This window comes from Tympanuchus pallidicinctus, unplaced genomic scaffold (assembly GCF_026119805.1).
Source record: "Tympanuchus pallidicinctus isolate F22 unplaced genomic scaffold, pur_lepc_1.0 scaffold15, whole genome shotgun sequence".
In the NCBI taxonomy this organism is placed as follows: Eukaryota; Metazoa; Chordata; class Aves; order Galliformes; family Phasianidae; genus Tympanuchus; species Tympanuchus pallidicinctus.
This window is the reverse complement of record NW_026294669.1, coordinates 14,501,198-14,513,534: the sequence shown is the minus strand read 5'-3', so window position 1 is coordinate 14,513,534 and position 12,337 is coordinate 14,501,198. Positions and strand designations below refer to the sequence as shown.

At 61.2% G+C, this 12,337-nt stretch overlaps 2 protein-coding genes across 8 annotated transcripts; one reads left to right on the top strand and one right to left on the bottom strand.

The window, feature by feature from the left end:
* The first annotated feature begins 266 nt into the window (after nucleotides 1-266).
* On the top strand, nucleotides 267-2,812 carry CXCR1 (C-X-C motif chemokine receptor 1). The gene is made up of 2 exons (XM_052675904.1): nucleotides 267-830; nucleotides 1,428-2,812. Exon 2 carries the CDS (start codon nucleotides 1,433-1,435, stop codon nucleotides 2,507-2,509), a length of 1,077 nt encoding a protein of 358 aa, XP_052531864.1. The 5' UTR covers nucleotides 267-830; nucleotides 1,428-1,432; the 3' UTR covers nucleotides 2,510-2,812.
* On the bottom strand, nucleotides 2,192-9,529 carry RUFY4 (RUN and FYVE domain containing 4). 7 transcript variants are annotated; one of them, XM_052675900.1, is made up of 12 exons: nucleotides 9,452-9,529; nucleotides 8,901-8,987; nucleotides 7,948-8,011; nucleotides 7,618-7,724; nucleotides 7,180-7,305; nucleotides 6,934-7,040; nucleotides 6,690-6,833; nucleotides 5,761-6,592; nucleotides 5,582-5,688; nucleotides 4,783-4,929; nucleotides 4,198-4,329; nucleotides 3,887-4,122 (listed from the first exon to the last, which is right to left on the bottom strand). In XM_052675900.1, exons 3-12 carry the CDS (start codon nucleotides 7,991-7,993, stop codon nucleotides 4,017-4,019), a joined length of 1,854 nt encoding a protein of 617 aa, XP_052531860.1. In that variant the 5' UTR covers nucleotides 7,994-8,011; nucleotides 8,901-8,987; nucleotides 9,452-9,529; the 3' UTR covers nucleotides 3,887-4,016. The 7 variants fall into 7 exon arrangements, with proteins under 7 accessions (XP_052531858.1, XP_052531860.1, XP_052531861.1 ...); XM_052675901.1 differs by having other exon boundaries at nucleotides 3,887-4,119; XM_052675898.1 differs by adding an exon at nucleotides 2,192-2,283 and having other exon boundaries at nucleotides 3,970-4,329; nucleotides 6,934-7,305.
* Between the last annotated feature and the right edge of the window lie 2,808 nt (nucleotides 9,530-12,337).

Below are 12,337 nucleotides of genomic sequence, written 5' to 3'. Positions count from 1 at the left end.
GATGGCGCATGCACGAAGGCCGCCGGTCTTGTCTCGGCCCCGGTGACGTCACTCGCTGCCCCCGCCTACCTCCCGGGGGGGCGGGACCGTGCTGGGTGGGCGGGGAGAGCAAATGCGGGGTGCCGCCGGGGAGTCGTGGGGTGCGCGGGGAAGGGGGGTTGGGAGGAGCCAAATGGAGGCCAAAGCTGAGGGGTGCTCAGGGAATGGGGGTCCTCGCAGCCTGGGGGTGCCCTCGGGGGGGTGGGGTGCTGCAGGGGCCCCAAAAATGTAGGAGGAGACAGGGTGCCCTGGAATATGGGGTGCCTGTATGTGCGATGATGCCACAGGGATACGGAGCCCCAAAAGCGGCACCCCAGCCAGCTCCCTGCTGCTGTGGTGTCACTGACAATGTGAGAGTGGCCCAGAATAATATGGGGGTGTCCCCGGAGTACAGGAGCATCCACAGGGTGGAGTGAAGCCCCACGGCTATCAGAGTCCCACAGACAGGCGGCACCACATGCATCCTGGGTGTGGCGTGCCCTGGGCTGGGGGTGCTGGGAAGGTGCCCCCTTGACTGCCGCTTCCTCTTCGCACTGCAGAAGGTTTTGCAACCTTGCTTCCTTCCTGCGCTGCATAAAGCGGCGGTGTCAGCTCTGGATCAGGGTCACTTAGCACAGGTGTGGGACCCGGTGGCAGCAGTGGGTCCACGTCCCCGCGCTCCCCAGGGGCTCTGTTTTGGGGTGACGGCAGGGGACATCCTGTGGCAACCCTCAGCCAGGCCTTGGAGCAGCCAAATCTGGGAGCTGGGAAGGGGAGAAGATTTGGGGTGCAGCAGAGGCAGCGAGTGGCGGGTGAGTGCCTGGGATGCTTAGCTTTGGGGTGCAATGGGGCACCCTACTAACCTGGACAAGGGGTGCAGGGAGGGCTCCGCATAGTGTAAACCCAACTCCACGTAGGGTAACCCCAACCCTGGGGGGATCCGGTATCCCCATATAGTTCTCTGTGTGGGATTGGGAGAGGAAATGGGGACTTCCCCTTCTGTGGGCAGAAATCTGGCCCCAGAGGAACTGCAAGGAATTTGGGTGGGAAATCAGAAGAAGCCAAAAATACAGTGGGGAGAAGTGTTTTTCCTCTGCTCCGGGTACTGTGGTGCACTCGGGGAGCTGGCATGGGAACTGTTTTTAGGGACAGCATTGGGATTCAAAGGACTCATACCAACCAGGGGGACTCAGAAGTGCTCCTTCATTGGGGATAGACTTGGAGGGGACAGGAGAGGGGCAGTGCTGAGGTGAAGGGGTGCGTATGGGGCTGTTGGGCACGGGGACGTGTGGGGGTGGTGTCCAGGCATGGTTCACTGTATGGTGCAGTGAGGTTATGGGGTGTGGGAGAGCAGTGGGAGCTGGAGGTGCAGGAGGTGCCCTGAGCCCACACTGCTTTGTGCTTTGCAGGCAAAATGGGGACATTTTATGCTGACGACCTCTTTGACATCTTATACAACTACACTTCTGACTATGGCAACTACAGCCTGGCTTTGCCTGACATCGATGGCTCCTCTTCCCCATGCCGTAATGAAGGCTCCGTAGCCAACAAATACTTGGTAGCCTTCATCTACTGCTTGGTCTTCCTCCTCAGCATGGTGGGCAATGGGCTGGTGGTGCTGGTGGTCACCTCCAGCCACATGAATCGCTCCGTCACCGACATCTACCTGCTCAACCTGGCTGTGGCCGACCTGCTCTTTGCTCTCAGCCTGCCGCTCTGGGCCGCCTACTGGGCCCACGAGTGGGTTTTTGGCACCGTCATGTGCAAAGCCATCTCGGTGCTGCAGGAATCCAACTTCTACAGCGGCATCCTGCTGTTGGCTTGCATCAGCGTGGACCGCTACTTGGCCATCGTCTACGCCACCCGTGCTGTCACCGAGAAGAGGCACTGGGTGAAGTTTGTCTGTGTGGGCATCTGGGTGTTTTCGGTGCTGCTCTCCCTGCCCGTGCTGCTGTTCCGCGAGGCGTTTGTCTCAGACCGCAATGGCACGGTTTGCTACGAGCGCATTGGCAATGAGAATACCACCAAGTGGAGGGTGGTGCTGCGGGTGCTGCCGCAGACCTTCGGCTTCGCCCTGCCCCTCCTGGTCATGCTCTTCTGCTATGGTGTCACCGTGCACACCCTCCTGCAGACCAAGAACGTCCAGAAGCAGCGTGCCATGAAGGTCATCCTAGCTGTGGTGCTGGTCTTCCTTGTCTGCTGGCTGCCCTATAACATCACGCTGGTGAGCGACACTCTCATGAGGACGCATGCCATCACCGAGACCTGTGAGAGGAGGAAACACATCGACACAGCCCTCTCCATCACGCAGGTCCTTGGTTTTGCCCACAGTTGCATTAACCCCATCATCTATGCCTTCATCGGGCAGAAGTTTCGCAATAGCTTCCTCAAGATCCTGGCACAGCGCGGCTTCATCAGCAAGGATGCTGTGGCACGCTACGGCCGCACCTCCTACACTTCCACCTCTGGCAACACCTCCACCACCCTCTGAGCTCCACTGCTCCCCAAGACCTGGTGCATGCAGTCCTGGCACCCAACACACCCCAGCGTCCTAACCGAAGACACAGCCTTGGGCAGTAGGCACGGCCCCTTGGCACACAGATGGGTGTTACTGTGGGCTGCACATGGTCACACTGCACATGCAAAGGCACATCAGCATGGGGGGTCCCAATGGAAAGATGCTGAACACTGCCCACTCTCCCTGCGCTTTGGGATAAAGCTTGTGACTTTGAGGACATCACGGCCCCGGTGTGGCAATGATAGCTGCCCAGCAATAAAGGAGGTGGCAAGTTTTTCCACACTTGTATGGCTCTGACTGGGGGGTGACAGGAGGAGTTGGGGCACGTCCCCAGGGCACTTCTCAGCCACGGCACTTCCTGGGGACAGTGAGTGCAGGAAAGTGCTGTTACCCAAGAGGCTGTTGCAGAGGGTTTGCATCCTGCACATCCCTCAAGGGGACCACAACCTGGCGTCACTCTGTGCCACCGAGTCCTTCCCTAGCGTGGGGTCACTGTGTCATCCCTGCACACCTGGGAACATGGCTTCGGTCAAACTCTCACCACCCCCTTCCCAGTACCCATTTGAACTCAAATAAAGCAAATCCCTGCAAAATCCTTTAGTGGCTGTTCCCTGTCCTTGGTGACGCTGAGCTAGCCCTGTCTCCCCCCTGCAATCCACAAAGGTGGTAGCATCTGGGACACCCCCTGCCCACAGCGCTGCGTTGTGCAAAGAGTCAGGAACCTGCCCCTTACACAACCAGGATGGGGCAGAGGGAGATTTCCGCACTGGCTTGGGCAACTGGGGCTGGTACCAGAGCAAAGAGGGGCTTGTGGCCCAGCTTGGGTCCCTCCTGCCACCTCATATGTGATCTGACATCATGGTCCCTGTCCCAGCGTCCCCCAGCATTTCTCTATTGGGGTCCCACTCCACTCCTCTGTCATCCATAACACAGCTTCCTGGGATCCTTAATCCTAAAGATATCAGAGAAGTGTGGGATAGAGGTGAGGCTGGGAACAGGATATGAAGGTTCCTGGCACTGAGGGAGGAGGAATTGAGTTGGACAGAGACAGCAGGGGGCTTGCACGGAAGCAAAGCAGCAGATCAGGGCCAGCCCATCACCTTTATGTCTGGGAAAGGTCTTGCTCAAGCGGTGCCTGGCAGGAAACCAAGGCTGTTGGCTAAGAGCCCTCTCCCCTTGCATACTCCCTGCGTCAGGATGGGGTGAAGCCTGTCCTCGGCAGAGACACCCCATAAACAGACAGTCCCCCCAAGGAGGGCTCACACTTCCCCATAGCAGCATGCCCATTGCCAATGCCCCTCAGGGCATCAAAGCAGCAATGACGGATTGATGACACTGGAGCCACTGGGATGTCAGCACCGGGTTGTTTCTTTCTCCATGGGCCAGCCATGCAAAAGACATGACAACCTGAAAACCAGAGCAGCAGGACCTACCCGCCGGCCCCATGTCCCAGGCACAGCAGGTTGAATGTCCTCCCAGCTCACATAGCCTGTGGGTGCCTTTGCTGGTAGCAGAGCAGGCAGCATCGCCCCTGCTTCCCCATGTCCACGGAGCACGCGTGGCACACCTTGCCCTGGCACAGCCTGCTGAGAGAGCAGATGGTAGGTGTGTGGTGGTGGTTGGTATCCCTGCTATGTTCCCCGGTGTCTTCCCATGCCCACCTGCAGCTGTACCGTCGGGACAGGAGGCGAAAATCCTTGCCACAGCGGGCGCACAGCCCCACATCACGGGGCGCTGGGCTGGGTGCTGGTGGGTCAATGCCCTCTGTCTTCTGCCACAGGGCATCCTTCTCCCTGCAAGGAGGGGATGGGTCACCCTTGGTGAGATACTGGGCCACTGCAAGTGGGTTGCATGTGTGATCAGTATGTGTGTGTGCGCTCCTGTGTTTGACAGGCTCCATGCAACAGCCCCTCTGCAGCTGCTGGCTGTGCCCAGATTTATCCCATAAATCCCATAAACACACATATGACAGTGTGTCCCTGCTGTTGTCTCTGCACTGCTCATGCAGTGTGAGGTGTCTGGGAACACAGTCTGATGTGAGTGACCTAAGGTTGGCACCGAAGTTGGGCACCCAAGATGGGCACCGAACCTCCCCAAGGTGGCAAGTGGGATTTCCCTGGGCTTTGGTGCCCTCCTCTGGGCAAACAGCTTTGGGAGCAATCGTGTATGTGTGGCTGCATACCCACTGGAGGGGGGTGGCAGAATGTATACAAAGGGCAGGTGAGGGGGCAGGGCCCTGCTCTCACCGCAGCAGTTCCAGCAGCCGCCCCTTCATGTCGCGGATGAGCTCCTGCTGCCGTGCCTGCTCTGCGCCACGCATGGCCTCCCGCTCCTGCACCTCCCGCTGCGTCCGCTGCAGGGCTGATGCCCAGCGCTCCCCGTCCTGACGAGCCCTGGCATTGGGGCAGGTGTGGCACCTTTGAGCCCAGCCCCAGGGTGGCAGTGGGGAGAAGGTCTGCCTGTCCCTCTGGTGGCCACTTCTCCATCCATTCCTAAAGCCATCCACTGTCCATCCTCACAGCCATCTTAACATCCACCCTAGCTGTCCATCCATCCTTCCCCAAAGCCATCCCTTTGTCTTTCTGCCCATCCATCCCTTCATCCATCCCTTCATCCATTCCTTCATCCATCCCTTCATCCATCCCTTCATCCATCCCTTCATCCATCCCTTCATCCATCCCTTCATCCATCCATCCATCCATCCATCCATCCATCCATCCATCCATCCATCCATCCATCCATCATCCTCTCCATCTGCTCACCCAATCTTCATCCCTTCATCCCTCTGCTTACCCATCCAATCACCCCAAATCACCCTATCTCCCCCTCCATCTGCTCACCCAGATTAATTCCCATATCCCTCTGCCCACTGATGCATCCATTCTTTCACCTACTCATCAATCCCCAAACTTCTATCTGCTTCCCTTCCCAACTCCATCTCTCCCTCTCCACATCTCTCTCCCTGCCCATCCCCTGGCTCAAAGTGGGGCACCAAGGGTAACCCCTGCAGCACGTAGGGCACCCTGCAGTTTGTCCCGTCCCCACCTGCTGAGCTGCTCCTGCAGCCGCACCACCTCCTCCTGCAGGGCCTGGATCTGCTGCCTGCTCTGCAAGGCTTCCTCCCGTGTTGCTGTGACCAGGGCCGTGAGTCGCTGGGGGATAAGCAGGGCTCAGGCCTCTTAGACCCACATCCCACAGTGGGACACCCCATGGCTCGCCCGTACCATTGCCATGCCAGCAGCCGTGCTGGGGTCCCCCTCTTCCTGATTGTCCATCAGTGGGTCATGGGAGAGCTCCAGTGCCCGCCGCAGCACCTCCTCCAGGGCGGCCATCTGGGCTGGGGCATCTGTTTGTCCCCGTGCCTGCATTGCAGCCTGGCACTCCTGCAGGCGCGAGGTCAGCATTGCCACCTCTGCCATTGCCTCGTCCAGGCGTGCTGCCCGCTCCTCCGCCACCTCCCGCCACCGCCGAGCCTCCTCCTGCGCCTGTGCCAGCCCCCCCGGGCCACCCGCCGCCTCGGCCAGCGTTCGGCTGAGGAAGGCGTTGGTGTCCCGCAGCGCCTCGGCCTCAAGGGCCCACAGCCGGACCTGCCGGGCGCTGCGCTCCTCTTTCTGCCGGTGCTGCCGCTCCTCCCGTTCCAGCTGGGCACGCCAGGCCTCCTCCTGCCGCCCCAGCTCGGCACGCAGCTGAGACACCTGTGCTCGCAGGGATGCCTCCATCGCACTATGGGCTGGGGAGCCGGGTGTGAGCCCCGGGTCGGGTGTTGGGGTCGGGCTGGGATCCGCGTTGGTGCTACACTGTGCTTCAGCAGTGCTGGGCATGTCCTCCTCCTTTTCGTTGTCCTCCTCCTTTTCGTTGTCCTCCGTGTCTTCCTCTCCATTCTCTTCTGCTTCCACATCATCTTCCTCCTCACCCTCTGCCCGTGGGCTGGGACAGGCTGGCATCCCATGGGGCACTGCAACTGGCTGGGCGATGCCATCAGGACATCTATGTACCCCCGTGCTGCTACCTTCTGTCTGCAGGGTCATCTTCAGCACACTGGGCCGCACCAGTGTCCTAGAGGGGACATGGGGCTCAGGGCCACCAAGGCAGCGATGTTGAGCTCCAGGTGTCCCCATTCTCTCTGGCATCCCCCCATGTGCCCAGCACTCACTCAGAGAACATGGGCCAGGCAGTGTCCAGGTCAGCCCTGTGCAGGGCCAGGTGGAAGGAGATGCCATCCAGCTCGTACAGGCTGCCCAGTATCTCAGCCCGCCGCTGGGGACTCAGGAAGGGGCTGCGGGCGTAGTACCACTCACTGCAACCAAATAGAATCTCACACATCCTCTTTGAGCACACAGAGCAGGGAGCCATGCCTTGCAGTGGCACAGCCAACCCTGTGCTCCCCATGCTCTCACCTCAGGCTCTCGGGGTCGAGGAGGCAGAGTTGCAGGGACTCGGCTAGCTGCCGGTGCACCAGGCAGTAGCGCAGGAAGGCACGGCCTCTGCCCACAGGGGTCTTCAGCTGGAGGGAAGCAGGGGTGATGCAGCACTGCCATGCCAACCTGCACCCCCAGCACAGCCCATGCACTGTGCATCCAGCGTCTGTGACCATGCCCACCCAGTGGGTGCCCTGTGAGCCCCCTCCACTGGCCCGTGCCCACCTTGTCCAGCGAGGTGACGAAGCGGATGCCCTCGTGCTCCTGCCGACGCTGTGCCAGGCCCTGGCACAAGAAGTCCCAGTAGTCCTTGCGCTGCCCAAAAAAGCTCTTCTTCTCCTTGAGATCAAACTGGAAGAGACACAGGCTTATTAGGAGGGTACCTGTGCTGCCCAGCCTGTCTCTGTGGTACTCAGCTGGCTTCCCCAGTCGAACCCCACATGTCTGGGGACAGCTCCGTTTGCTGGCTTTGTGCCTCAGTTTCCCCTCTTGTTGCACACACCACAACAAATGCTCCACATATGGGTGCAGGAGAGGCCAATCCTCATGCCCACCCACCTGTATGGCTGGGGATGCCCACAAACAGATGACATCATCCAGGGTTCCCCAGAATGCTTGGCATGAGGACCCTCTACTACCAGCGCCCCCCAGGGGGGGGAGTACCTGCAGGAGGAATTCCAGCTGGGCACAGAGGCTGTGCAGCTCCCGGCTGCCATCCGTCACCGGCAGGTTCTGCTCCCTGTAGCTGCGATTCAGCTCAGCAATGGTTTCTGCAGGGCAACAGGGATGAGCTGGCACGGCTCGGGCAGTCTGCCCAGCCCCACGTCCTCCCTGCTTCCAGCTCGGGGATTTCTGCCCGAGGGCAAAAGAGGAACCGGCGGAGGGATGGAGAGGCGGAGCGGCGGGAGCAAGGGGCACAGACAGCGGTGGCTGTGGGGTGGTTTGAGGGTGCCCGTGGGGACACACTGGCACGGGGCATGCCGGCACACTTACTCTGCAGGTCCTTGATGACACGTCTGAGCTCCCCGTCCCCTGCCATGGCTCCAGCTCTGGACCTCTGCAAAGGCAGGGGCACCCATTAGAGGTGCTGAGCTGGCTTGTACCACTGCACCCCCAAATTCCAGCTTGGCCTCCCACTGCCCCACTGATGGAGACTTTTACTCCCCTGGCTCTACACTGGGGCTGCTTTCTGCTAAGGTAAGAAGGGGGGTGGGCTCAGGCACCCCTTTCCATGCCCACGCCACCCCATTCATATGGGGCATTGAATGGGCGAAGGTGCTCCACCATGTGCCCATTTGCTGTCCATTTGCCTTGATCCAAAATGCCCATGGGCTCTGCCCCATGGCATGGCCAGCTCATCCCAAGCTTCTGCCCCATTCCTCAGATGCTACAGGGACTGAGCCCCCCACCCTGTCCCCATCCCTATTCCCAACTCCCTCCCCTAGTATTCAGGATGTGGGTATAGCATGGGGGAAGCACTGCTTTTGTTTCTGCTCTCGCTTCCCTTGCTCACCTCAAGATCAGTGCATGGGGCCCCTGATTCCCCTTCCCTTGTCAGGAAGAGAGGGCACAGGGCCCACAGCATGCAGACCCTCAAAATGAGTCCCCTGCTGGACAGAGTCCCCCTGGCACAGCGTGCTGCCTGCAGGGGTGGCATGGCATTTGGGAGTGTGGTAGACTTGCTGTGGGGGGCATAGAGCTGGGGGGTGGCACCAAGGGGACAAGACGAGGAGCAGTGCCCACAGGGGTAGCACATCTGCAGGGCTAGTCGCTACAGGTGGTGGCTGGCCATGGCAGGGAGGGACAGCAGGACGCCTGGTTTCCCATCCCAGTGCCCTTGGGTGCCCTTGGATGTGTGTTCTCTTCCGCCTGCCCTGCCCACGCCTATGCCTATGCCTATGGCCATGCCCATGCTTCAGTTCTCCCTGGACAGAACTGCCCCTTACCTGAAGAGCTGTGGGTGCCCTGAGGTGCTGCTGGGTGCTGCTCTCCTCTTACTGCTCCACACGCCCACACTCCTTCTCCTTTTGTACCTTGGCCAGGAGGAAGTGCTCAGGATGGGAGCGGCTGAGTCCCCTCCATGCCCCACACAGCCCCATATTTCTGCCCCACCTGCCTCAGCTCCCAGGTTTTGGGGTGCTGAGTTGATGGGTGCTCCCTTTACCAAGCCCTCCTGCCTGGTGTTCTGGAGTGGGGAAAGCACATTGCCAGGCCTGGAGGGACCCCAATCCTTCCCATGGCAAGGGGGGCACATGGTTTGGGAATGCTTTGAGTGTCACCCTTCTGCTTCTGGGGAGGGGGCTGAGGAACCATGTTGAGTTCAGGGAAGTCACAAGAGCTGCCACCTCCCTTGGCAAAATGACACCACACCACCCCCCAAAAGACCCCAGGAGCAATATCCCTTGGTTACAGAGCCCTGTTGGGAGAAGCAGTGCTCCACAGAAGGCCCACAGCCCCCCTACATCCTGTCCTCTGCCCCAGCCCCCCATACCCCTACCTTTAACGCCGGGGGGGGGCCGGGAGAACAACCACCCCCATCCAGGGCCTGAGCTCGGCAGCAAAGTGAAAGCAGGAAGTGGTGCTCAGTGGGGGCTGGCCGCTTTTCTGATGAGTGTCAGGATGTGAAGTGCCCCCCTTTGCCCCCATCACCCCACATCACCCTGCAAGGTTGCACCCCACACTGGGGGGGTCAAGAGCTGTGTGGATGGATGCACACGTGTGTGCCATGGTCCCCCCAGCAGCATCCCATCCCCAGCTCCCCTTCTCCTGGAGTGCCACCCAGTAGCAGTGTCCCTGTCCCTGAGGGGGTGTGCTGGTGGGCCGTGGGGGGGGGGGGGCACACATTACCCGCCCGCCCTTGGCGCGGGTGCAATTCAATTAACGAGGCCTGGCCCGTGCTCAGTGCAGCCAATAACGCTAATGGCCCTGCACAGGCCTGGCTCTGCACAGCGGGGGGGTTCAGGGGCCATCTGCTAATTAATTAAAAGGGGGTGGGGGACAGTGCAGCCAGTAGTGATGTCACCTCCCTGCTGCTTGGGGCATGGGGCTGTGCCCTGTTCCCCCCCCTCCCCCGCTCCCAAAATCATCCCTCTGCCCACCCTGGGGCACATAGAGGACTCCCCAAGTCCCTTCCCATCTGCCCCTGCCACGGGGTTTGAGGGTCTTGGGGCCAGGGGGGGGGCCTGAATGATGGCAGGGACCTCCCCTCCTGTGGCTTGGGGAGAACCATAGGGAAATTGAGGCACAGCTGAGTGCACAGAGGAGGCTGCGCTCAAAGAGCTTTACAGCTCTCACACATCTACAAGACAAGTGGCTGGGGGGGCACTGCCAGCATCCAGCACCCACCCCATAGAAGGACCTGGTGCGTGCAGAGGGGCTGACAAAAACACGAGGTGGGGGGGTTAATCCAGACGTGAGGGGGGCGACGGGGAGGAGGAGGAGGAAGGGGAGGAGGAGGAGGAGAAGGAGAAGGAGAAGGAGGGGGAACGTGGCGGAGCTGGCTCCCTCCCAAGCACTGCAGGACATGGGCGGGCACGGTGCTCCCTGCCTGGCTGCCAGCGCGCAGGCGACACTGGGGGACCAGCAAGGGGGGGGGCAGGGCCTGGTGGGACCGCAGCCCCCAGCCCATTGCCGCACAGTCCCGTGCCTATTGCTGGGCACCTCCCGGGCACCGCAGCCCGGTACAGCCGGGGGGCACAGCCGGGTTTGGCTGGCTCCCCGCTGCCATCAGTGCCCCCTCGTGGGCTGGGTGACCCCTGCGCAGGGGCACCATGACCCGCCTGAGCTGGTGCTTTGCCACCTTGGTTCGCTGGGGGAAATACCTGGTATCCTGCCTCCTGCCCTGCCGCGCCTGCCGGCACACTGAGGTAAGCGGTGCCACGAGTGCACGGTGCCCCGGGTCGTGGTGGGGGCTGCAGGGGGAGCTGGGGAGGACTCTGGGGGTGCACAGAGACGGGGTGGGGTGGGGGTGGGGGGGCAGTTGGCTGTAGGCATCAAGGGGTTAAACTGTGTGTGTGCGTATGTGTGTGTGTGTGTGTGTGTGTGTGTGTGCACAGGGGCTGGGGGCATGTCCTTTGTCCCTCCTTGTGTCTCTCCTGGCACAGCACTGTGACACCCCCCCCCCCCCCCGCTTTATAACCTGCATCCCTGTGCGCCTGGCTTGTGCTCTGGGATCCCTCTGTCCTTACAGCACCTAGAATGAGGGAACCTCGTGCATGCTGTGAGGAGAACCTATGAAGCAACCAGCACTGGGGGGGTCCCCATTCCCGCACAATGCCAGGTGTGCTCAACATCCCTGTCCTCAGCAAAGTGCCCTGTGCCTAAGGGCAACCAATGCGTGCAGAATCCCTGTGCCAAAAGATCACCCCATGTGGGGCATCCATGTCCCCACTATCACCCAGTGGAGGACACCTGTGCCCACACAGCACCCTGTCCTCATCGTTGTGTTACCCTTCTGTGCCCCTGCATGGAGTGTATGTGTGAGCTTGTTGCTGTGGGATGCCCATGTGGGCACGCATGGGACACGTGGCATACACCTATGTGTGTGTGCAAGATGGGCACCCAAGGGCAGTGTGGGGGCACTGCTGCTGGAAGCAGGTGGGGGTGGCTTGGGGACACAGTGGCCGTGGGCAGGACCCCACCAATGATACACTTATGCTACCCTTATGCATGGAAGGGGGTGTGAGCATGGGGTGTGCCTGCCTCACTGGTACACACAGGGGGATTCTCTGTGTAGTGCCCCCCGCTAGGAAAATGAACCCTAAATCATGCTGACAGGCAGTGTCTCCATGCCCCCCTCTCCCCCTTGCCCTCGCTGCATGCCCCCTGTCCCTGCCCTTATGCAGGTCCCAGGCTTGTCCCGGCGCTGAATGGGACGCCGTGATTTATGGGGGGCGGGGACCCCGTTTTCCCCAGGGGCTTTCATTTGCGGGCAACAACGAGAGGCTGTACTAAAGGAGAGGGGTGTGGGGGGATGTGTGTACGGACAGGCGCTCCCCGCTGTCTCCATCCCTTGCCCTGCGTGTCCCCTACCGTCCTGACTCACCCCCCCGTGCTGCCACCCGCCTGAGCGCAAGGCTGCGGGACTCACCGCCGGCCTCCTCCCCCCGCGGCTGCGGGGAGGTGCCGCGCAGCACCCGAATCCCACCCTATAGAGCTGAGGGGCTGCCCAGCCGTTTCCCGTCCTGCCCCCCCTGCGAGGCCCCCAGCTCGGCGCAGCTTTGGCACAGCGCTGCTCCCTCCCCGGCTCTCCCATCCCGGGACCACCCAGGGGACAATCGCCCCCCCCACCCCCCCACTCCGCCGCCACCGCAGCCTTTTGGGAAGGGGGAGTGGGGGTCTCGCTGCTAGCCCCCCCCAGGGCTCCGCGGTGGGTGCTGCTGGG

What these genes read in the sequence shown, in the direction of transcription:
- CXCR1 (XM_052675904.1), top strand. Translation starts at nt 1,433, where the DNA reads ATGGGGACATTTTATGCTGACGACCTCTTTGACATCTTATACAACTAC.
- RUFY4 (XM_052675898.1), bottom strand. Translation starts at nt 7,670, where the DNA reads ATGGCAGCCGGGAGCTGCACAGCCTCTGTGCCCAGCTGGAATTCCTCC. An exon ending in CTCGACCCCGAGAGCCTGAG is followed by an intron (nt 6,834 to 6,933) that starts GTGAGAGCATGG and finishes ATTTGGTTGCAG; the next exon opens with TGAGTGGTACTACGCCCGCA. An exon ending in GCCTGGCCCATGTTCTCTGA is followed by an intron (nt 6,593 to 6,689) that starts GTGAGTGCTGGG and finishes TGTCCCCTCTAG; the next exon opens with GACACTGGTGCGGCCCAGTG.